We start from the raw sequence: 24,427 nt of genomic DNA, 5'->3' as shown, positions 1-24,427 counted from the left end.
CTCTTTAAGTCTGTCTTGGGTTTCTTTCCTAGGACTGCATTTCTTAGCACTGTCACATGCCTTCTTGAGCCCTTTTGTGAGGCTAAGCATACGTCGATACTGGCTCAGAGGAGAGATGTTAAACTCTCACTAAGTAGTGCATGTGGACCAGTCAGGCTGCTTGGGCTCTGGGACATGTTCCCTACACAAGGCTTTGAGTGGATGGTAGGAACAGGGGGTACCTAGGGTCCTCGAGAGAGGGCTGGGCTGGGTGTGAGGAGCCCTGGGTTCAAATCCCTGCTCTGCCACCAGTAGTGCTGTATGATCTTGAACAGATCGCGCAATGGTGTTGTGCCTTTGTTTCCTTGTCTAGGAATTGGGCTAACGGTAACCACATGAGTTATTTTTATCAGTCCTCAATGAGGCAGCAAAGGGCTGAGCATAGGCTGATGAGGTTGGAAGATGTTTAACATGAGTAGACGTGTTCAGGAGACCCATGTGCTCACAGGCATCTCTCTGTCCCTGTGGCAGGTGCCGGAGGAGGGTGACTGTCATACTGCTACAACGTCATCCCTAGTGTCTGTGTGCTCAGGCCCACACCTCTTCTGCAGCGTTGACAACGGCACCGGCTTTGCCTTTCCTGAGCAACTCTTTGCCCTGTGGGCCCAGGAGGGGATTCAGAACGGCAGGGAAGTCTTACAGGTTTGGAGCTGATTACTCACAACCGCCTCAGTGGAAGGCATCCCAGCTATGTGAGGCCCGCCAGGGGACCTTGGGGGTCGTCTGCACACTGAGGAGACTAGACCATATACCCCACAGACATACAGGATGTTCACTCTGGGCAGCGAACCCCACGTAGGGAAGGCCAGTTGGAATCACTTACTTACTTACTTACTTACTTATTTATTTATTTATTTATTTATTTATTTATTTATTTTGCTATTAAAATACAGGAAATTTTCACTTACAAGATAATAAGTAAAAAGTAGAAACAATAGCCTGAAATGAATCCATTTGAAGGTAGGTTTGAGTATGTTAGGCATTTTCCCAGTGCATTTCAGCCTCAGAGATGATCTGTTTTCCTGAATGAGGGAGGTCAGTCCTTCAAGTGAGGTAGTACAGATTTTTTTTTTTTTCTTTAAGGTGTGCACTTTATTGAACTGGTCTCAAGTTTCAGTGTAGATGTCCCCTTCCTTGTGGTAGAGATATCTTACTGGACTTCACTGTCACAGGAAGTCCGAGCGTTCCACTCAGAGCTGCCTGGCCAGCTGGTTGAGTTCATTTCCCCATGTAGGCCCTACTCAGTGCAGACCCTTCCCCCACTAGGTCTGGTACAGGGAGGCTCGCTGCCCTGGTGCCTCCTCCCAAGCCTCCTCCATGCTTTTCCAGGGATGAATCCAGGAGGCTGTCCTCAGATGGGCCCAGGCCTCTTCCCCGGGGCTAGGCATACTACCCCCAGGGCCACAGGGCCAGACCATGGGGCTTGGAGGGAGCTCTGCTCTGGGGTGGCTAAGTGGTGTACAGGGGCCTGACAAGGTGAGGGAAGAATGCTGGGGAGAAGTGTGGTGAGTTAGACTGATTATTTTCATTTCCAAATTTCACTTCATGTTGTAAATAAAAATGTAAGATAATAAATAAAAATGTAAGATAATAAAGCCTGGCCCCTCTTCAGTGTTGACAGCTAATGGCTTAGTAGAGTGTCTGCAGAGCTTTTGCCTATGGAGAAAAAGAAATACATATTTAGACATTCCAGTTTAAAACATTTTTTTTAGTTGGTATTATAATGTGTATTTTGTTAATTTGTGTTGAGTTTGTGGACATGTAGGTTCTTTCCTATTATAAATTTTGTCATTTAAAATGCATGTGTGTCCTGCTGCTCCAGTGCTGGTATTTCTGTATGCTAGATTCCTGAAATTACACATTTTAATTCTTGATTAGGTTTGTCATACTGCCTTCAGAAACGTCCTTATTAGCACAAACCAATAATAATGTAAAGGAACCCAAAGAAAGCTCTTAAGACAGTACAGTGTGCCTGTCTCCTTGGCCAGACCCTCCGGGGCCTAAATCTAGCCTGTGCTGAGTCCAACCACCCAGCATCCTTGGGCAGGCCCCAGAGGGCGAGACCAGACCTGGACAGCTGACCCTCGGGACTATTCTGAGAACCAGAGCTGAGCACAGATCACAGAAATTGGTTCGAGGGAGGGCAAAGAGTGAAGTGGCTCAGTTTTAAGATTCTAAAACCCTGTTCCTGAGTCCTGGCGTTTGGAGGTGGGCTGGCTGCCATCTTAGTCTGACCAGTGATGAGTTTCGACCTTGCCTCTCATTTTTCAGAACTTATTGTTTTTATCATTTTTGTGTTATCAGAGAATATTTCCTTTTCTTTAGCAATTTATAATTTACCAGTTATAGTCAGGATTTGATTTCATTTTGTTGAAAGACAGCGATATTTATTGAACGCCTCTTAGTACCTGGGCTCCAAGCAAGGACCTGTCAAACACGTAACTTTACTTACCCTTCACACAGCCCTGAAGGTGTTTCTCTCAGTTGACAGGTGGGGTAGCTGCCTGAAGACAGACAGCCAGAGCGGGAGCACCAGCGAGTCAGGCAGGTGGTGTGGGTGTCCTGGCATACCAAGTCAAGGCCCTTCTTGCCTGTGACTCTGGATAACTGCTTACCTGTGTTATTGGTGGTCAGGACCGCAGGTCACTGGCCCTGAACAATAAGCACACCTGCCTAAAAAAGACCTTCCCCTTGGGAAAGAGATGCCTGATGGGTGAGCCCTCAGCCTGAACGTGCTGGCATCACACACTCAACTTCTCAAGATTCTCAGCCATTTCAGAGTACTGAAATGGCCTGTGAGAGCGCCTGAGGAAGAACCATTAATTCTGGGGTAGCTCTGTGAAGAGGCCCTGCATTGGTTATCTGTCCTTCCTCAGTAAATCACCACTAAATTATGCCTTAAAACACAATTGCTATTTCTTGTCTCACATAGTTTCTGTGGTTCAGGAATTTGGAAGCTGTGTAGCTGGATGCTTTTAGCCTAGGGTCTCCCATGAGGGCGGTCAAATGTCAGCCAGTGCTGCTAGCTTCTGAAGGCCTGGCCGAAGCTGAGCATCTGCTTCTAGATTGGCAGTTGGTGTTTGCTGCAAGAAGGAGGCCCATTTCTTGCCACACAGACCTCTCTTGAGGGCTGTTTGAATATCCTCACAACATAGCAGCTGGCTTTCCTGGAGTGCTATCCAAGCGAGAAGAAGGAGGAGGCCACCTGTCTTCTGTGCCCAAGCCTTGGAAGTCACATGCCATTACTTCCTGTGCATCCTGTGGGTTACACAGGTTGACGCTATTGAGTGTGTATGTGTGGGGGGGGGGGGCGGAGTACGCAAGCATGAATGTCAGGGGGTGGAGAACACTAGGGCGATTGTGGAGGCTGGCACCCACTGTGCCGTGTGGTTTTTGATGACTCCTTCCCACTCGACCAAGAAGCTGCTGCTGTGACCTGCCATGTCTTTGCACTCTACTTTGTGAGATTATTGCCCTTGTGTAATAACAGCTTGAACTTCCCAAGTTGTTCCCTTAATGTAATTTCTTTTTTTTTTTTTTTTTAGGCAAGGCAACCCTTAATTGATCTCACAGATTGCAAGGACCTTGTCAGCTTACAATCCCTTATTTTATTTTATTTTTTTTATGCCTACAGCACCTGGTCTTCCTAGGTGGTCTCCCATCCACATACTAACAAGGCCCAACCCTGCTTAGCTTCTGAGATCAGATGGGATCAGGCTTGTTCAGGGTGGCATGGCTATAGACTTAATGTCATTTCTTTTCAGAAGCACTTTGGGAAGTGAGGAAGAGTAGGAATTCAAGCCTTCATTTTATAAGTTTAAAGGGAGCATTCTTCATTCTCACACATGAGCTGAAAATTTTGTGGCTCTTTTTCTATAGGCCCATATTGGGTGCCTGCCCTGGATTTCTATGTAAATGTCATAAAAGGAAGCAGGAGTCAAAAACACTCAAAGCTAAAAGAGCAAATGCAGTGAAGTGTTAGTTACTGGCCAGTCAAGCAGCGGGGCACATGGGTGTTCTTTGTTCTTTTTTTTTTTTTTTTTTACTGTGGTGTAATACATAAAATAAATATTGTTCTTTTATTTTCAAAATCCCATTGGTAAAATTAATGCTTCACTCGCTGGAATGCTTCACTGTGGCTTATCTCTGCTAGATTGTTTTTCCACAAACAAAAGCATCTCTCCACGTATCAATCAGGATTCTGGTAGTGTGAATAACAGAAACCCAACTTTGAAAGCAGAGGAGGCCGTTAGGGGCTCACCTGAGTGTGCACTCAGGGGAAAGGACTTTAAGGTTGAGACTCGGCATTCCAGGCTATTGCCAGGACTCCCTTCCATCTTCCTGCTTGCTTCTTGGCGGTGTTAGCCTCTCCTTGTGCAACTCCCCAAGACCCACAGGTCCTTACATAGCTGATTTCCCAGGGAAAAACCTCTCTCCTCCAGCTTCCTATGGATCCCCATGAACACTTCCACTTGAGATTTGTCCTTGTTTTGTGTCAGTCACTTTGTCCAGGGAAGAGAACTCTGTCTAGCCTGGGTCACACCCACCCCTTTTGCGGGACAGTGAAGAGGAGAGAACTGGGATAGGGCAGGGTGGGGCGGGGTGGATCAAGATGGGACACCAGAGTTATATGGGTTGGGGAAGGGCATGCTCTGGGAGGCAGAGACTTTACAGACAGAAAAATGGCAAGCGCGGTATACCAGACAGGACAGCATGTATCACTGCCTGAACTGTCACTAAGAGAGCCAGGATGTGTTTAGAGAATTCCTCATCTTATCCTGCCTGATGGGCCTTGCTATTTCAGAGCCTCGACTTCAGTGTGGATGAGAAGGTGAACCTTTTGGAGCTGACCTGGGCCCTTGAGAACGAGCTCATGATGGTTCATGGTGCCACTCAGCAGGCGGCCTTGGCCTGCTACCGCCAGGAGCTGAGCTTCTGCCAGTAAGATCCCAGTATAGTTGGGGTAGGCATGGGGAGTCGGCTGGGTTTGCCTGGAGAAGAGTCCAAGAAAACGGGCTCTGCCCTCATCTACTGCAGACGGCCAGCGTCAGGCACGGTTTTCGACATCACCTTTCTCACGAGCTTGACCCGGAGCTCGCAATGGGGTAGGAAAAGAGAGTGGAGCAGTTGAGAGCAGGATGAGGGCTCTCTGTGCCTCGAATTCCGTCCATGTGTGTGGTTTGAGGGGGCCCTGAGGACCTGGTAAACTATTCAGTGACTGCTGCGTGGGCTTTTGTGGTCTGGCCTTCTTTTCCATCTGGTGAGAAGCTCAAAAATCTACGTCAAGGTCCTCCCTTAGCCCTTTTTAGCAAGGTTCCAAAAAAGGATTTGAACTGTACATCCTGCTGACGCCTGAGCTTGAAGCACAGAGGTGGACACCCTCCAGTCTGGGGTGTGCTTCCAGGAGCAGCCAGAGAGAGAGCTCCTGGGCTTTGGTGGCTGGCTAGAGAGGAAAAAGAAGTATTCCTCAAATGCGGTCACTAAGTGCCAAGTGACAGTTTGGCGAAGAGTATATTCCACTTTAATCGCGTTCAGTTTGGGTTTAGCCGAGTATTCAAACCATCTGTCTGCTTGGCAGATTGGTACAACAATTGTTTTTGTATTTTTATTGATGTTCCAGAGCTGCAGTAAAGGTTTGCAGAAATCACAATTTCTATCCTCAAGACTGCATTTCATTAGGTGCTGACAGATGACCTTTCAGACCTCAGCTAGCTCTCTGCAAATAGAACCAGAGAAAGACTGTGCCTTGGGGAGGGCAGAGGGGAAATCTTGGTGCTCCTTCAGTGAGAGAAATGGTCCCCAAAATAAAGCGGTGATCTGCGAGCCTGTAGGGGTGCCTAGGGTGACTGGACAGAGCCAGGGCCATACACAGAGATGGCCTTCTGCTCTGGGTGATTCATCTTGTATTCACTCAGATGTCAGGCTGCAGGTATCAGGGCTGTGACCAGGCAGGATATGGTATGGCCAGCCTTCATGTGTCCAGTCCCAGACTAGGTACTCGGGACCCCTGAGGCCCAAGTACTAGCTGGAGACTAGAGGGTGCACAGATATATTTTCACCTGTTCTGAGGCCATCTGGAGGTGCGGCACACTGTAAGCCTCTAGGCTTGACTTCCGTGGTTCAGACCTGAAAACCTCCCTTGTTAAGTCATTTAATCTCTCTCTCAGCATGTACATCTGTAAAATGGTGCAGTAATTGTAGAAACTGCCTTAGAAGGTGGTTGGTGGTAGTGTGAGGATAGAGCACGGCGCTGACTCATGCCTTAAGCCCAGGAATGCTGGCCCTTTTTTTTTATTCATGCAGACACAGGGCTCACTGGGCCCAGAGCATATGCTCCATCAATCCTGTCTCCTTCCTGTGGCAGGGGACAAGTGGAGCAGATGGTGAGGGAGCGAGACAAGGCAAGAAAAGATCTAGAGAAAGCTGAGAAGAGGAATCTGGAGTTTGTGAAAGAGATGGACGACTGCCACTCGGCCTTGGAGCAGCTCACAGAGAAGAAGATAAAGTAGGTCCTGCTTGTGGTGCCTGAGCCCAGAGCTGCAGCTCCTGAACACCTGGGCAACGATTCCCTAGCCATGGCTGAGAGCAGGTAGTGGACGTCAGGCTGCCACCAGCTGAGGCCATGCTCATGAACACGGCAGAACAGAGACCCTCCTATTTCACCTGAGCCAGTAGAAGTCTAGAAGACGCGCTTTTGGGAATGCCCTTCTTTGAAAGAAGTGGTCTTTTAAGACTATTTAATAAGTGGTCTTGCTCTTTATGACGGGGCTCCTGGTTCAGTGGCATCTAGCTGTGCATGCCTGTGGGCTGCAGGGAACATTCCTCTCTGCTGTTCTCACTTTCCTCTGCTTCATTTATGGTGTCTGTCCTACTCCAGCTGAGTGTTCTGTGTGTGCCTGTGATCAGTGAGACAGATGGAGGTCTCGTGAACGGCTTTGGAGTCCGTCGGCTCAGTGGGAAGGAGCCTGACATGGTGGAAGGAGTTCAGAGCCCGAAACCAGACTGCTGAGATCACACTGCACACACGCCTGGGAAGCAGTCTGCACCACCTTTCTGGCTGGGGGCTGGACAGACCAGAAGGAAGGATTTCTTACCTTTTTCTATGGACACGAAACCACCTCTTTGGTTTGTTAACTAAAACATGAGAAAATCTAGTCCTCGAGGATTTCCCAGGCTGAACCAGGCTGAGAGAGTTCTTTTCACCCCACTGTGGGGAACAGTCTATGCTAAGCTCCCTCGACACAGCTCAATGGTTCTTCAGCTTCTAGCTTTTGTCACCCAGAGGTGTCCCCTCATGGAGAGCAAAGAGGAGGTGCTATGAAAAAACCAGCTCTTGGCTCTGCTCCCCGTGAGGTCCAGAGGGGGTGCTAGCCCCCCCACCTCCTTCTCCCTCGCCTTTGGGGAAAGGTTAGCCTGAGGTGGGCAATGAGGAGCTAGCAAGATGCATTTTAGAATTCTGGGTCTGTTGGGCACTTGCTGTGACCCTAGGTGGACAGAGCCCCTCAGATTCTTCACCTGTAAAGTGGGAGTGATGGGATACTCGTCAGTTTATTAGAGCACTCAGCATAGAGCCCTATGTGTCTCTTGATGTGGTTGGATTCGGCAAGCAAGCGTCTGAGAAAGTCTGTGTGGGGTGGGTTTGGATCTTGCCCCATGGGTAATGGGGCATCATCAGTAGGTTTCTAGAAATAGCTTTTATGGATGCATTAGGTGTGTCTTATTACAGACGTAATAAATGATACGTGTTCTTGTAGAAAATAAAAGTGAAAGCAGAAATCTCACTTCCCAGAGATTATCACTCCTAACACTTTTTATGTCCTTCCCTTCTTTTTTCCATGTACAGAATTATTAACAAAGTGGTACTATATTATATATAATTTTCTGGTGGCTGCAGAGCACCTCATTATGTGGGTCTGCCATGTTTTATTTGACCATTTTCCTTTGGTTGGATATTTCAAAAGTTTTTTAAAGACTGGAGTGATATGATCAAATACATGTTTTTAAAACTACCCCAAAGGTTTGTGAAGTATTTCATTAGCCATATTTATCTTACTATTTTTGCTTTGGTAACAGCTGCGCTTCTTTTTCTTTCCTTCTGGGTGTTTCTTCCTTAAAGTTCTGAGATGAGATAAAAAGTCCAGCCTGTCAGCCAGAGGAAGAGCCCCAGTGTTTTCTTATACTTGATGATTAGTACAGCCAGTCCCTCTGCTGAAGATTTGGTTTGAAAAATCCTGTTAAGCTGTTTCAGTGATAAAACTAAGATTTAGCACTGTTTTTCCTGCTGATGGAAATGGTTTTTGCAAAAGATTAATGCAGGTCAGATGGGGAAAGTGCCTCCTGCCTTTCCTGTTCCTCTCATTCCTTTGTGATTCACTGTCTATAGGTTTTACTGTCAGTGTCCTGCATGAGACAGGCTTGATTTACTGTGTATTTGGTTACCAAAGGCATTTGATGGCTGCAGAGGTGTGGAAGAAGGTTGAAAGGCAAAGGGGTAGCAAAAAGACCTACCCACAGAGATCATTCTCCAGCTCACCCCAGAGGTTCCAGGGACCCACTGACTCCCCTTGTCAGCACGGGGTAACCTGCACCAGCCCTGAGGGGTGGCGTCTACCATCAGGCCCCGGGGGGCCACTTAATGGAGGGCCTCTGACCTCACAGCACATGTAGTCTAGCTGAGGAACAGTGTATTCCATCCGTCAAGCAGGAACAATTGAGTCCAAGATGGTATGGCCAAGTTCTCTCTGCAGGGGGCTTCCAAGGAAGGAGGAGGTCTTGTTGGCCAGGAAGATGTTCCCTGAGAGGCAGGGCCTGGTGGGCCAGGGTAGCTCCATTGGGAGTCTGACGTGATATATGCTATTGTATGCCTTACAGACACCTGGAACAGGGGTACAGAGAAAGGCTGAGTCTCCTGCGGTCCGAGGTAGAGATGGAGCGTGAGCTATTCTGGGAGCAGGTCTGCAGGCAGAGGGCTGCACTGGAGAAGGACCTGGAGCACCTGCAGGCAGAGGATGCCAGCCTTCGAGAGAAGCTGACCCTGGCCCTGAAGGTATGTCCTGGAGGAGGGAGTGATGGATGGAGGGGAGGTGATGATGATAAGTGATGATGTAGTGGCTATCTAGGGCATCCAACTGAAAAGAAAGAAACGAGGTTGCCTAAGGGTACCTCCTCCCACACACCACATTTTCCTAGTGAAGGATTCAATACCTCCCAGCAGCCTTAAGCAGTTTGCATCTCAGTGGTAGGGAAACCCCTGGGATTTCAAACTAAGGAACATTTGCTTTAGCCATAGAGAACACATTTCTCAGCCAGAGCAGAAAGGGTCCTAGCTTCTGCCTGAGAGGCATTGTCTCTGCCTCCTCTGGTTGTGTGGCAGTAGGACAGGTGGGGAACCCTCAGGGCTCTCGCTCTCTCTCTGGGTCTGTGGACCAAAGTTAGGGAGGGCCAGCAGCTAGCTCTGCTTTGCCCCTTGGAGACCAGAGCATCTGTAGGGTCAGCAAACCTAAAGCCCCCTTGCTGGCCCTGGGTACGGCCTGGGGCAGATATGGTTTCTGGGGTTTGGTTGAGTGTCCCTCGACCCACACCCACCCTCCATTAGGGTCCAGTGAGGTGTACCCTGGCTCCTCCTGTACTCCTGGCTTCCTCTTCTCTTAACTCAAAGCCCGTGGATTCTTTCCATACCTCCTTGCCCTGCTCAGTCTCTGTCTCTCAGAGGAGAAGCCAGGCACCCCAGGAGCCCCTGATAGCAGTGTGCACGGGGCCTGTCTGCCCCGACTGCCTGGCTCTCTACTGCACTGTTGTCCTCACCACTCTTCTTACTGGTTTTCCCTGTCTGACATCTGATCTGTACTGGGTCAGTTTCAAATCCCTCATTGAGAAAATGGCTCAGAAGGACTTGCAACCAGCCTTTTCTTATGATACTCATGATCTTCTGAGCACTTGCAAGTGGGAGAAGCAGAAGCAATGGTGAAAGCAAAGAGCATTGATGAGGGCTCTGTCCCTGGTGGCTCTGAGTCAGTCCCCAACACAGGCTTCTCTGCATGATGCCAAGGTAGTGAGTGCCAGACACTGTGAGGTTTCTTCCCTGATTACGAGTGTTACTGGGAATAAGCCTCTCACTCAGGAGACAGACCTGCCAACAGTTCCCTCCTCCGCCCACTCCCAAAGCCTGGCAAACCGCTGACCTGTGTCTTGTAGGAGAACAGTCGATTGCAGAAGGAGATTATTGAAGTTGTGGAAAAGCTTTCGGAGTCAGAGAAGCTGGTGCTGAAACTGCAGAATGATCTGGAGTTTGTGTTGAAGGACAAGGCAAGTCCTTTTACTTATTCTTAGTCTTCATAGAGGAGTCTGTGGTGCTGGGTAAAAAGTGTTGGGATCTTGAAAAGGATGCCTAGGCAGCTGAATTTTATTTTTCCTACTAAACTTAGAGTGGAGAAAAAATTAGTGAGGCCACTTACCCTGTTTTCCTTCCTTTCGGGCCAGTGCAGTTGTGCCAGTATGCCCCTTCGATGACATGTATGTTGGCCTTTTAATGACAAGAGCAGGGTTAGGTGGTGCCATCAACCCCAGTGACAGGTTCTCTGTGGTGAGGAGCACAGAGGAGAGGTTAGAATTTGGTGCCCACCATGATCCCCCTCCCCTGGCCCCGCCCATCACCTTGGGAGGAGAAGGGAAAGGGAGTTGCTATTCTGGAGCAGGGTCCAAGCAGAGGGTGTTCCAGGGAGCCAGGGCAAGCACATCCTACTGCCCTGAGACCTTTTAAACCAGAGCAGGAGGGGAGAAGGAGGAGGGACAGGAGGTGCTGAGCCTAGTGGGAGGAACATGATGTGACAGCACGCACTCGGCCTGGCTTGAGGTCTTGTCTGTAATTCTCCTTTGCATGTCTGACTTGCAGCTGGAGCCACAGAGCATTGAACTCCTGGCCCAGGAGGAGCGGTTCATGGAGGTCCTGAAGGAGTATGAGCTCAAGTGCAGGGTATGTGCCCTACCCAGCTACTGGATCAGGCTATCTCTTTTGTCTTTGGTGCATGGGGTCCTCATACACTCCTGCCCTGCACTCCACAGCCTACCCTGCGGCAGGGGCAGTTCTTTCTAAGAGTTTGGCCCTGCAGTGACCTCCCATGCCAGTAGGCTGTGGTACCCTTTCCCAGCCACTCCTGCTAAGATTGGGGTGCTGGAGTACCCCATTTTTAGCAGGAGAATGATAAGGGCATTTCCTAAGGGCCCTGCAGGTCGTCAGGGTCTGTCTGGCACAGACCTGGGTGGTATGCAGGCCTCGTCCCTCTCCTGCCCAGCAGTGGCTTGGCATTCCTGGTAGGCCACGTTCCTGGCCTCCATGTGAAGAATGGTCTGGATGTGCTGGCAGGAACATCCGTTTCTAAGAGCAGGTAGAGCCTGTGATCTCTGCCTGCACTCTGCCAACAGGGTCCTCCAAAACCTTATGTTCTGCTAGGAGGCAGGACTGGACTGGCCTGCTCCGCGGTTGTGCTTGGCCCCGCTTGGGCTGGCCAAAGCCAATAGACTGAGGCGCTAGTTCTGATGGCCCCTCTGTGTTTCCAGGCACCATGTAGGGGGCTTCATCGTGTTTTCTGTTGTTGAGTGTTTAGATTTCCTGGGCCAGACCTACCAGTGTCAGTCCATTCAGTTGGATTGCCACAATGCAGAGCAGGGTGTAGGTGTCAACAAGGTCAGCGGTGCTGATCACAGCGCACGCAGAAGGACCGAGACCCCAACAGATAAGACATTCTTTTTGGATATTAAGGGTTTATTATCAATTTACTTCTTAATGAGTTCCCTCCAGTTAAAGTTAGAACTGACTTTCATCCCTGCTGCACATTGCTTTGGCAACACCAGAAGATACAGGTGAGCTTAGGCTGTTCTGGAGTGTGACATTACCACCTGCTTCCTTCCCTGTGTTCTTTCCTTCACTCCAAGGCCTGAATCCTGAAGTGCCCTTTTAAAAATCTGGCATGTGGTCAGCTGTGTCACTTTCCTCCTGAACCCGGTTGGTGTGTGTGGAGGGGCAGGGGGCTGTTGTGCAGGTGGGTTGTGCTGCACAGCTTTTTACTGGGATTATAGTTTCATGCTGTGTTCCTCCCCTCTTTAAGCTTGTTGGGGAGACTTGGAACCTATATCTAACCATCAATTAATTTGTTACTTTAGTGCACTAGATTTTTCAAACAAGTATACATCCCTTCTTTCTTTAACATGACTCTGTTACTTAAATTAACTGCTATTCATTTTCTTTTGGGTCTTGAAATTTTATTTTTTGAAATGGCAGAAATATTTTTACATTTTAGTGCTAATCTCTTTAGAAATTTGTCTTCAAAATTGTGGGACATTTTTGGCTATTTCAAACTAACATTTACAGCATTAAAAAAAAAACTTTTAATTTGGAAATAATTTCTATTACATAAAATTACAGAATTAAAAATAGTGCAAGGAACACTTGGATCTCCTTTTCCCAGATTCACCTGTTGTTTATACTTCGCCTTGTTTGCTCTGTCATTGCATGCTTGCTCACTGTGTATGCATGCTTGTGTCTGGATGTGACTGTGTGTACACAGTTATTTTCTGAATGACTGAGAGTAAGTTACATGTATCATAGCCCTCTGCCCCTAAACAGGTTAGTGTGAATTTCCTAAGAACAGGCTTAATCATACAACCTCATAGTGATGTGTAGTTGCACCAAAGTTGATTGTTACATATTCAGGAATTTTCCTAGCTTCTTATTAAACCTTTCTTGAAATTGGCTATGGTGAGAGTTATTTACACCACAGAAATATGCAAAAGCTACAAATCTGGGCTTTTCTTCCTGGAGAGCCAGCTTCCCAACACCCTGCTGAATGAGAATATTCTAGTAACTGCAGCATACTTCTGACTTCATGATTTCTATGATTTCCATTGTATTTTGGTTTTACTAGTTAGCCTAACAATGTATTTTGGAACATTTCCCCTCTGGTGCAGGGTCTAGTATCAGATATTGCCTTTAGTTTTCATGTCTGTTTAATGTCCTTTAATCTGAAACATTCTCTTAGTCCATTCTGGCTGCTGTAACAAAAATACCATAGACTGCAGGGCTTATAAACCTCAGAAATTTAGTTCTCACAGTTTGAAGGTCTGAGAAGTCCAAGATCTAATTGCTGATGAGAGCTCTCCTGCTCTCGTGCATGCGCGCGCTCGCTCACGCTCTCTCTCTCTCTCTCTCTCTCTCTCTCTCTCCCTCCCCCGCCCCCCCCTCCTCTCTCCCTGTCTTCCTAGTTGCACATGCCTACCTGTCTCCTGTCTTCTCAATGTTCTCACATGGCAGAAGGGGCAAAGGAGCTCTCTGGGGTTTCTTTTATAGGAGTACTAATGCCCTTCATGAGTATTCCATCCTCATGACCTAATCACCTCCCAAAGGTCCCATATCCAAATACCATCATAATAGGATGTTAGGATTTGACATATGAATTTGGGGGAACACAGAGTTCTGTCTGTAACACATTCCAATAGCCATTTGTCTTTGACATGGATAGTTTTGAAGACTCCCTGCCTTTTTTTAATAGAATCTTTCTCATTTTGTGTTTTTCTAACATCTGCTTTGGATTAAATTGAGGTTACACATTCTCAGCTGGACAGCATAGGTGATGTTTAATTTTGGTCACCTGGTCAAGGCATTGCCTCATTTCCCCACTGTATTGTTTTATTTCTCCCCATATAACTAGTAAGCAGTCAGTGGGGAGACACTTTAAGACCATGCAAATATCCTGTTATTCTTCTTAACTTGCCCTGGATTTAGTATCCATTGATAATTCTTGTTCACTTCAATTTTGCCTGTAATGGTTGCAAAATGATGGTTTTCCAACTCCAGCACCCATTTCACATTTATCAGTTGGCCCTTGGAATTCTACTGTAACCAAGAGAAGTCTGATTATCTCTCCCTCTGTCCATCCGTCCATCCATCCATTCTTGGCACGGACTCAGTAATTCCGATTTTTCCCAGTAGTTTGTAATTAATACCATGTCTAATTTTTTTGATGTTCAAATTGTGTAAGATTTGGCCAGTGGGAGTGTCTTCCGGCAGGCAGCCATGTCCTTGTGACATGTCACCATCATGTTTTGTTGATGAGTTCTGTACTTTCTAGATGCTCCAGATTCATTTTACTTTACCGGCACTTGCCCTGGAACCAGCCATTTTTCTAAAGAGGCCTGGTTCCTTACATGAGGGAATGGTCTTAAAGACCAAAGTCTGGGTGATTGGTGTGCTAGGGGTATCTCTGCCTCTTGACTGAGGGCAGTTTTTACAGTCAGTCTCCAGAGTAGAAATAACTTTGAACCTTCCCTGACGTATATCACCCAGTCTTTCCAAAGTCACTTCTTGACATTTCCCTGTACTTTGTGACCAGGATATTTATTAGCAAGGAAACCATGCCTTCTCTTGTTGCTGAATTCCCTTCCTATTTAACTATAAGTTTAGCCTTTTGTTCTTTCTTTGAACTGTCAGCCTTAGTTTTCTTGGTGAGGCTGCTTTTGGTAAAAGGGAATGTGAAACAGCAATGAGATCCTCCTTAGAGATTCTCTGCAGTTTCATGTTTTCACTGTTACCTTCGGTGGACACTGTAATGGATCAACATGTCCTTGGTCAGAAGCCCCAAATGCAGATTTTCCCATTCCACATTTTCACACTGTTACAGACTAAATATTTGTGTTCCCTCAAAATCATATGTTGAGACCTTTTCCCCCACCATGATGATATTAGGAGGTGAGGCCTTTGCAAGGCAATTAAATCATGAGGGTGAGCAGGTGAAGGGGATTAGTATTTCATAAAAGAGACCACTCCCATCTCTTCCTTCACCTGAGGACATGGGAAAAGAGGGCTATCTATGAACCGGGAAGCGCTCACCAGACACTAAACCTGCTGACACCTTGATCATGAACTTCTAGCTTCCAAAACCGTGAGAACTAAATTTCTGTTGTTTATTAATTCCAATCTGTGATATTTTTGTTATAGCAGCTCAAATGGACTGAGACACACACCAGCCTCTAACAGACATCCCCACCATTGCCTCTCTGTGGGTAGGTCTTCAGCACCTTCTCAGGTGTAGCTTACTGAGCCCCACTTATTACCCCAGCCAACCTGCTGACACCACTGTCCTCTCAGATGCTTCTGAGTGCTGCTGCTGAAATCACGTGTTCCCCATGCATTCCTTCACAAGCTTCTTCTCCCCTCTACTGAGAAGAGAAGGAAAGCTTCCGTACATCCAGAGAGCACAGACCCTCTGTGCTGCAGTGTGTGGGCAGCAGGCCTGTTGCGTTTCCTGGCTGGTACAGTAGCACCCTATAACCACGTCAGCATCCACAGGCACCCCAACAAACATGCATGCCATGTGAACACAGAGAGGCATCCTGGCTCCCCAGCCCCACCAGTCATCCCTGAGTAGACAGGCTGGGCCCATGGCTGGTACCCAGGATGGCTCACATCACACTGGTCAGTTATAACTGGCCATGCGCCTTCGTGTGTCCTGACAGCAGAGAAATCTTTGCTCACCATAGCACCTAAAAGAACCTGTTTTCTGTCACTGCTGGGTTTTCAGGGCATGTATATGCTCTTCAGAATAACCACTTGGGGTAGCAGAAAGAATTGCAAAGGCGGCAGGGCAATGGATAGAAATGATTCTCTAGACCAACACTATCCAGTAAAAATGCGAGTTGCACATGTAATTTTAAGTTTTCCAGTAAACACAAATGTAAAAATAAATAGGTGACATTAATATATTTTATTTAATCCAACATATCACAATGTTATCATTTTAGCATATAAGCAATATAAACAAATTTTTAATAAGATATTTTACATCCCTTTTTCGGAATCAACTCTTTGAATTCCGGTGTAGATTTTATGCTACAGCACACTTCAGTTCGGACTGACCACAACTAGATGTCCAGTAGCCCATGTGGTCAGTGCTGCCAGCCTGGATATCGCAGGGCTAGAAACAGTGACTGCAGGCCAAGTCAGAAACGACAGGTGCTTGCTCCTCTCTGGGACTTGCCCTTCCTTCTGGGATGGAGCTGCTCCTTCCACGGGGGAAACTACTAGCACGTTTACCCAGGAGTTTCTTAATGAGGTACAATGACCGCATAAATCTGTGCCGCATCCAAGATCTGCAGAGCCTGTCCCTTCTCCCACATAGCCTAGAACCGCCAGCGAGAGGTTCTTCCTCCAGGGGGAGGTGTGGTGACAGGCCAGGCACTAGCCTCCAGAATGTTTTCGGGAAGATTAGGTTTATTCAATGAGAACTGCCTGGAGAGAAAATTCAAATAGAATTAGAAATCAGAGCAGGAAAATCACGCTCCCTGGGTGTGCTGTGTCTGGGGCCTCAAGTTCTCTGTGTAGCCTTGGCTGTTTTGGGCTTCCCCAGGGTGAGTGTCCCAAAAGAAAAATACCGTGGAACCTGCGCCTTTGGAAGATATGGCATCCGTTCTGCTGTCTTCCAGCTCGGGCAGGCACCAGTCCGCCACGGTTGTGAGTGGACGTGGCAATGTGCACAGATGTGGTGTAGGCTGTGGGTCATCTGGGGAAGTTGCCTATAAACTCTACCCTTTCTAGCCCTTTAAAAATCAGATGACCGAATGTGCTTGCTAAGATATAGTTCATTCAAGTGTGGTCAGAATTACACTTATTGTAATAGAGATCCTTCCTCTTATGTTTCCATGCCCCTACAAGTACCTTTCTTCTCCTGATGTGCGTGCTTACCCAACCACCTTCCTTTCTGTTTGATGTGACCATCTCTGCTTTGATCTGAGGCACGTAGTATCCTCTTTGGTAGTCAGTAGCTGCAGAACCCTTTGCAAATTCAGCAGCAGCTAAGGAAAGAACTCCAGAACACGACCGAGGCCATGTCCTGGGGTGTCGCTACCTTGCACCCACGTTGTAGGGTTACTGTGGTTTTAAACTGAGCACCTGCAGCTCCAGGTGTTGGCAGTGGTCTATATTTTCTACATTTCTTCTCAATTTCCACTCAACTTTTTTTTTTTTTTATCCTGAGCCCCTTCAGTATATCCAGTGATAGAGAGTGGAGCCAGGCATAAGAAAGTCAAGAGACGACCCCTGCTTTTATTTTACTCACCTTATAGTTAGGAACATAGGATGCAGCTTAAGTATTTATCCTGCAGCAGCTTAACTGCTTCCTGGGTGGCCCAGTGTCCACGCTAGTGGCTCGCTTCTCAGGCTGAGTGGCCACAGCGGCCGAAGGAGGTATCTGGCTCTGCCCCACAGGACCTGCAGGACCGCAATGATGAGCTACAGGCTGCACTGGAGAACCTGAAGGCACAGTTGCCCCAGAGTTGGCGTAGCCGGCCCAATGCACAGCCAAATGGACAGCTGTTCCCTAGACATGGCCAAACAGGTAAGAGTCCAGTCCTGGGAGGTGGCAGTGGTGTGCGCCTCCTGGGGGTGCTGGGGGCTGGTGGCAGTGAGCATCTGCATACTCTGCAGCACAGGCTGCTTTCCAGTCTAGGGAGTGCAACAACAGGTGGGCCAGCTTCACAGCACCTCAGGGCCTAGCCCAGCCTCCAAGTGATCACAAGCCCCTCGAACGGCCACATGCAGGAGAGGGCCTGTAACCCGTGGCCAGAGGTTGACACAAAACCCAGAGCTCAGAGAGAAGTTGAGGAGGGTAAGGGTTTTACCATTTGGGTAGAAATGGTAAAGGTAAGGATGACCTTGCCATGACTGCAGGGTAGATGCATTCAAATGACCCTCCTGTGTTGGATGGCGATCCAGGGGGTCTAGGTAAGTGGTCATCATGGGCCGGACACACAGACAGCATCTAGAGAAGGGAAGAGAGGGAGGCTGGGGGTGAGCAGGGGGCTGGTCTCAGGTCTGTGACCACTTTTACAAAGAGAAGGAAGGCACTCGATCGTGTAAATGGGTCAGAGACTCCCTGGTATTCACAGAGGCCTGGTGTGGACCAAGGCAGACCAGGGTTGGTATTTACTGCCTGAGTGATGTGGATGATATCACCCTTGTGCTCTGAGGTGAGGCCATGACACTGGAAGGTGGCCCACTAGAAGCAGAGCTGCATGTTGAAGGTATGACTTGAGAAGGCCCAGGGCTTCCTGCTTCCTAATCCAGGCCATAGATTTGAGTCAAGCTCTAAGCTCTGAGAGGCCCTGAGGCCCTGTGTTACGTGTTCTTGGCTCTTTATAGAGACCAGTGCAGGGATTCAGGTGCCATAGCTGTTTGTGAGGTTTCTACAGTCCTTTTGGAGGACACGGTGGTTTGGGCTGGTTGCTACCCTTCCTGGCAGTTGTGCAGGGCAGGTGCTATGTGGGTTCACACGATGTGCATGGCTTCATGCCTGCCATCGCCAGCGGGGGACCTGGGGACCACGGGACTGCCACAGCAGCCTGACTGCCTCCATCGATCACACACCACAATGGCCACACCCCCTTAGAGAAGATCTTGCTCTCATTTTTAACCCTGAGATCACTTGGAGTTCCCCATGTTTCTTGGGAAAAACTTATTTAATAAAACAGAAAAAAGTGTACTTAAGAGAGCCAGCGTGGGGACCTCCAACAGGAACCATGTGGGTTTTGTGCATTTGGGTCCACCTTCCTTGGCCCCTGAGGGAACTGTCTCACCTGGGTTCCGTCATGGAATCTGATGGCTCCTGAGCAAAATAGCCCTGATTTCCCTCAGCTGGGAGTTGTTGGGGGTATGGCTGGTATGTCAGATGTTACCAGACACCCGGATGAGTAGTCATCACAGGTGGCCACAGGGAAGGGGTTGCTTCTTACCTTCTTTGACCCTGAAAGATCTTGGGCCATGGTACTAGAAACAGCCCCGTGCTTTATGTTATCACTGATAAAACTAAAGCTATCACTCAACTAGGGCCTTTTCTCTTCCCCTTCATCCTTCCATTGGCCCCCTCAGAGGAAGAGGGTTCTGTCTGCTGCTGGAGAGGGGATGATCACGATGGGGGAGTTACTATGGAGGGAGCCATGTGGATTTTGGCATTCAGTCTGTCAGTGCATCCAGCTGGAGCCATTTCTGATGGGTGCCTGTTTACCTGGGCCCATTGGCCAGACCCATATGGTAGCTTTTGGTTGTCAAGGCAATAGGACACCTTTTTTCCTAAGATGCTTATCCTGAGGTCTCTCAGCCCCAGTGTCCCTGAGTCTGTCACTTTAATTCATGGAAAATAATTTGGGAACTGGAAGGTGGTAAATTTTCGATGCGTATTTTCCTCTCACTTTCATGGCCCCTGGATCAGCACAGGTGAAACCCTCGCAGTGGCCAAAACTCACATTCTGAGTCAACCCTTTGGCATGCCCCCAGCGTGTACAATGTTGGTGATTCCTGGCATCCCATGAGGGCTGGTGGAGCCTATGGGCCCACAGGGTCCTCATCTAAATGAGTTGCCCAGATGTCTGATACTGTCGGTGAGGAGAATCTTCGGGAACAAAATGTGGCTTCTTGTGATCTCTCAGAACCTTCACTCCACAAGAACTTCACTCCATGCCTGACTTATTGGTTGAAACCTCACATTATTTGTATGATGTACATGCCTCATCATAAAACACTCTCTGTCACAAGGGTTTGTCTGTGCTACCAGTCGCACTTTTTTCTGTCTTCCCAGTTCCTCTGTGCACCTGTATCAGGCAACACAATTTAGGGTGTAATAACTATACCATGTATGGCATCTTTTAGAGAATTAAAGTGCCTGGCAGAACCTCCTAGTTATATGTTGGGATAATCCGTGTTCTGGCAAACTTGAAATACTGATTCGAGAATGGAGTATAACAGACTGTGGAAACCTTCAAGGGCTGCCCCTTCCTGCCAGCACCAAGTTCTTTTCAGAAGGTGCCTGTGGAAGGTTGTGCATTGATGTGGCAGTTGAGAAAAGCTGGGACGAATAATCAAGCCATCCATATGTCAGATGGGAGGGTTGGGAATAGATTCCACGGCATCCTTGGCAGGACATAAGCAGAAATGTTCTCATTTGCAGGCATCATCTCCTTTGTGGGTGATTCCACTCCAGTGAGTATAGAAACGGAGATAATGATGGAGCAGGTGAAGGAACATTACCAAGATCTCAAGATCCAGCTGGAGACCAAGGTCAGGGGGCATGAGGGAGGCCACAGGAGATCCGGGTGCTTCCTGCTGCATCCCAGAAAGCTTCAGTCATACTGCACTCATGGTTCTGCATGCGCATGTCTGCCCGCAGATCCCCTACTCCATTGTAAGCCCACTCAGGGGAAGAGAGTTTGTAAGGAAAAGAAAATAAAATTGACATTCAACCTCGAGGACTCTTTTGAGGGAGGTGGGACATAAGGAATAACTACTAATGGTAGGGAAGAGGGTTGTGTGTCCAGAATATCACAAGGTTGCTGCTGAGGCCAGACCTCTCTGCCTGTTCTGCCATTGGGGAATCACAGCTCCCAGCTTTGTTCTAAGATGAAATGGCCCCAGGCGTTGCCCTTGCTGTGGTACTTCATGGCTTCATAACCCGAGTTCCCTGGCCAAATCTGTCTTCTCAGTTGAATGTGTCTCCTGCTCTGATATTAGATTGTGGTCGGTTTTATTAAAGGACAGTGACCATGACTTGTTATCAGGGATCAGATGTCTCAGTCTGAATAGCAGTGAGCCAGGGCCACCTCTGTCTTACAGTCATGCCCGTGGGTTCCCTGGATGCACTAGCCGAGAAGCTTTTGCAGTAACCTTGCCCCCTGTGGCTAGATAGTATTCATTCACACCAGGGTCTCCAGAGTTCAGAGCTTCCCCGCTGGGCTTACGAAGCCTTCTTCCTGTTGTCTCAGTGTTGTCACACTCTCTGCCTTTCTTTGCTGCCTGACCAGGCAAGTGGCCCAGCTGGTCCCCAGCCTCTCTTCCCCACCTAGTGGAGCTGCCTCAGAGGGCTAATGGGAAGTTGTGGGGATAACTGAAGCCTGCAGCCACCTGGGCACTTGGGGAGCCTTGAATATCATGGGCATGGCTGCACCTCATTAGGTCTGGCCCACCCACTCTTTGGCCGTCCCACCTGGCAGTGTCATACTTTTTTGTTGTAGTGTCAGTAAGTCATTTTGAGAACCTCCTGATTGTCATTGCTCATATTTCCTCTTCTCAGGTAAATTACTATGAAAGGGAAATTGAAGTGATAAAAAGGGACTTTGCAAAGGAGAAAAAGGAAATGGAGCAAGCTTTCAAGCTTGAGTTCAGTGTGCTGGAGGATCAGAAAGCCGACCTGGAGTCACTCCATGTGAAATCTCAGGAGGTCATCAAAGGCCTGCAAGACCAGCTAAAGAGTGCAGCCCATGGTCCTGAGCTGGAGAGGAAGTTCGACCTGGAGAGGGTGGAGATGGAGCAGCACTACACACAGGCGCTGTCTGGCCTGGCCCAGCAGCTGGCCCAGAATAAGGACCAGCTGGAGGAGGAGTTGCGCCAGAGGCATCGGCATGAGCTACAGCAGATCAGGTCCAGTGCCACGTCCTTTCAGGATTTCATGTCTCTGGTTTCTTGCCAGGAACCAAAATTTAAAATTGGATTAGGCAAACTGCTCAGTGGTTTTCTTAGAGCACATGGATGAGCACTGAAAGAATAGGCCATCGTAAAAGGATTTTTACTTTAAATATAAAACATGTATTAACTAGAGCTTAGGGATAACCGATTTACTTTATAAAATTTTAACTTTCTATTTTTCACCTTCTGCTTCAGACTTTCTGGTAGCAAAGGACAATATGTTCTTCATCTAATAACTTGTTCTAATTTCCTGGGATTTGGTGTTGTAGCACATGGGGAGATAGATAAAAGATTTAAAAGCCCTAACACATTGGGAAGGACCATTAATTTGGGTTGGTGACATTCTTTAAAAGGCTAAAATGTATGAACAAGGGAATGAAAAGGTTTATTTGGTCTTTTGTGTCCTATAGTATCATAGTTACATGAGAGATGCCCCCATGCCCATTCTTTTTTGAATAGATTTGACTTAGTAGTGTAACTAGTTATGGCAGGTGCAGTGATGGTCAGCCAGCCCCTTCCTGTACCATATAGAATCTTGAATTCTCCCCATCTCAGGAGAGGATGGTCACACCCCACACCTGTTGGCCCAGGGCTGAGCTGACAGTTTACAGGTAAGGGGCCCACTGCACATCTGCAATCCCTCACAGAGGGCCTCTGTGTGGACTTGGCCAGATTCTGATGTTGTTACTGAATAGATATGGCCCCAATCACTGCACTAAAAACAGGATGTCAAGTGACCTTCCTGTGGAGGTATGCCCTCTGACTTGGGTGAGGTGGGTGCTCCCTTTCCTTGTCATGAGGATTAGGGGTGGTCTGAATCCAGGGAGGTGCTGAGAAAGAATAAGATGTTCCCCAGTCTGTGCCTTTGCTCCTTTCCTCCCCCTGTTCCAAATGACATCCTCTGGGAATTGCAGGAACTGACTGACATTTACCTGGAGATAAGTCATTTTTAAGTCATGTGCTTCTCCTGAGCTTCGTTATTTTCTCTGAACCCAAAGGCTCTGTGATAAGGGACTGGACCAAAGCTCCTTCCAGATTCAGCAGAGGGACAGCTACAGGGCAGCCCCGTACTGCCCGTCCCTAGCTTCTCAGGCCCTGGGGGCCTTGGCCTTTGTTGAGAGGATATTCTCCCACTGTTTATATTCCCCTTGCAGCTTGGAGGTAGAGCCCCCTCTGGACAGGAGCAGAGAACATACCATCCCAGGCTCAGTGCCTTCATGCAGCCGTTACCGCAACTGTGACTCCATTCTCCCAGGGCTTCCAAGGCCCCAGTCCCACCAACTTACAGGGTTTTCAGGGGCAGTTTTGACTATGGGTGAATTTCACTCATCTTACTAAAACTCTAGGCCAGTGCTGTCCTTAGAACTTTCTGTGATGAGGGGCACCCCTGTGTCTGCTGTGTCCATTTTGGCAGCCACCAGCCACATGTGGCTAGTGCGACCAAGGTGCTGAGTTTTAATTCTGTTTGCTTTAAATCAACTAATATTTAACAGTTCCATGTGTGAGTGGCTTCCATGTTGGCTTCTGTATATGGAGCACAACCACACTGAGGCCCAGTCCTCCAGTGGCCTCCTTAAGGAAAGCCCTAGGGCATGGGTGGAAGCGCAGAGCCACGGGAGTGAGAGGAAAAAGCATGGTTAGAATAAGAAAAGCCCGTGTGGCTTTTCTGAGGTTTCGGGCTCAGAGCTGACTCATTCTGTTTCTGTAGGAAAGAGGGGGAAGTTGAGTTGAACCAAAAGCTCTCGTGGTTGAAAGCCCAGCAGGCCACCTGCTGTAAGAACTTATCTCTACAGTACCAGCAGGAGAAGGAAGAGTTGCAGAAACATCTGCTGCAAGTGAGAGAGATGACAGAGTAGCTCGACCTGGAGAAGGAACAAAGGGAAGAGAGGGAAAAGAAGATCCTCACGTGCTGAGAACAACCGCGGCTCAAGCGCAGGAGTTGACAAGTGAAGAGCAGGCACAGCTTTGCAAGTCCTTTGCCCTTGAGGAGGAGAAGTTAGAGCTCACCTATAGGAAGCAGGTGGAAAGCTTTGCCTGGGAAGCAGAGATTCTGTGGGCCCTCTTGAAGGATGGGCCAGCAGGTGGCAGGTGGTGAGCAGGATAGTACAGGTGGCCCCATACCACTCAGTGCAGGCAGGAGGGAGCAGCCTTGCCATGTAGATACCAAGCAGAGCCCAACCCCTGCCGTGGCAGCCAGAGTGCCTTCGAAGAGCCTCGGCCACAGCCTTGGTGAGATCAGTCAGGATGTGCTCAACCTCGAGAAGGTGGCTTTTGTTCCCACAGGAAGGGGGTTACAGGTGCATCCATGTGGAGTGGAAGGGGGCGCAGTCCAGGAGACCCTACTGCCTTCTGCTGGTGGCCCAGCTGGCCCAAGCCACCCAGAAGGCCAGCAGCTGCTCTTGGGAACTGAAGGAGATGCCTCGAGCACTCAGCCCCAGAGGGTGGTTTGGGGGGAGACTGAGAGGCAGCAGGCTGTTCTTGAGGAGCAAGCTGGGAACCCAAGCAGGAAGTGCGTCCCTGAGGCAAGCCTGGGGCAGGCCTCAGAGGAACAGGCCCAGTGCAGCAAGAGCACCCTGGAGTGGGGGCTACCGCATAGTAGGGATGAGGCTAGAGGGGGCACCCTGAGCTCTCACCACAGGCTCACTGGCCCCCAGGCGGATATGCAGAAACAGCTTAAGACCCTGGGGGAGGAAGAGACTGAAACTGGGGGGAAAAAGAATGATGTGAAAACCAGACTTCCACAGCTGGAAAATGTTTTTGGGCTCTTGAGAAAGAAGCAAATTCAGGGGAGAACAGTATGTTTGGTGTCTCCCCATTCTCAGAATGCCAGGTTACACTCTCTGCCCTCTCTCACTACTGACCCCATGCATATACTTCTCTAGCCGACCA

The 24,427-nt window shown here is 48.5% G+C and overlaps 1 protein-coding gene and 1 pseudogene across 16 annotated transcripts in view; one reads left to right on the top strand and one right to left on the bottom strand.

Annotated features, from left to right (window-relative positions):
* Positions 1-24,427, top strand: part of NINL (ninein like) — a 143,862-nt gene that overhangs the window by 98,521 nt on the left and 20,914 nt on the right. For 14 of the 16 annotated variants that reach the window (XR_004953657.1, XR_004953658.1, XM_016124529.2 and 11 more), the window contains 9 exons: positions 511-681; positions 4,844-4,980; positions 6,404-6,544; positions 8,911-9,085; positions 10,234-10,344; positions 10,931-11,011; positions 17,294-17,423; positions 20,028-20,137; positions 21,147-21,493. Coding sequence is in view for 14 of the 16 variants with exons in the window: in XM_016124529.2 (XP_015980015.2) it covers positions 511-681; positions 4,844-4,980; positions 6,404-6,544; positions 8,911-9,085; positions 10,234-10,344; positions 10,931-11,011; positions 17,294-17,423; positions 20,028-20,137; positions 21,147-21,493 (1,403 nt within the window). In the remaining 2 variants the exon portion in view is untranslated. The remainder of the gene's footprint in view (positions 1-510; positions 682-4,843; positions 4,981-6,403; positions 6,545-8,910; positions 9,086-10,233; positions 10,345-10,930; positions 11,012-17,293; positions 17,424-20,027; positions 20,138-21,146; positions 21,494-24,427) is intronic. The other 2 variants (XM_016124531.2, XM_016124530.2) reach the window with 2 other exon arrangements.
* Positions 3,665-3,783, bottom strand: LOC118610609 (annotated as a pseudogene).

Source organism: Rousettus aegyptiacus, unplaced genomic scaffold (assembly GCF_014176215.1).
Source record: "Rousettus aegyptiacus isolate mRouAeg1 unplaced genomic scaffold, mRouAeg1.p scaffold_m13_p_12, whole genome shotgun sequence".
NCBI lineage: Eukaryota > Metazoa > Chordata > Mammalia > Chiroptera > Pteropodidae > Rousettus > Rousettus aegyptiacus.
This window is presented reverse-complemented; position numbering and strand designations above follow the sequence as displayed.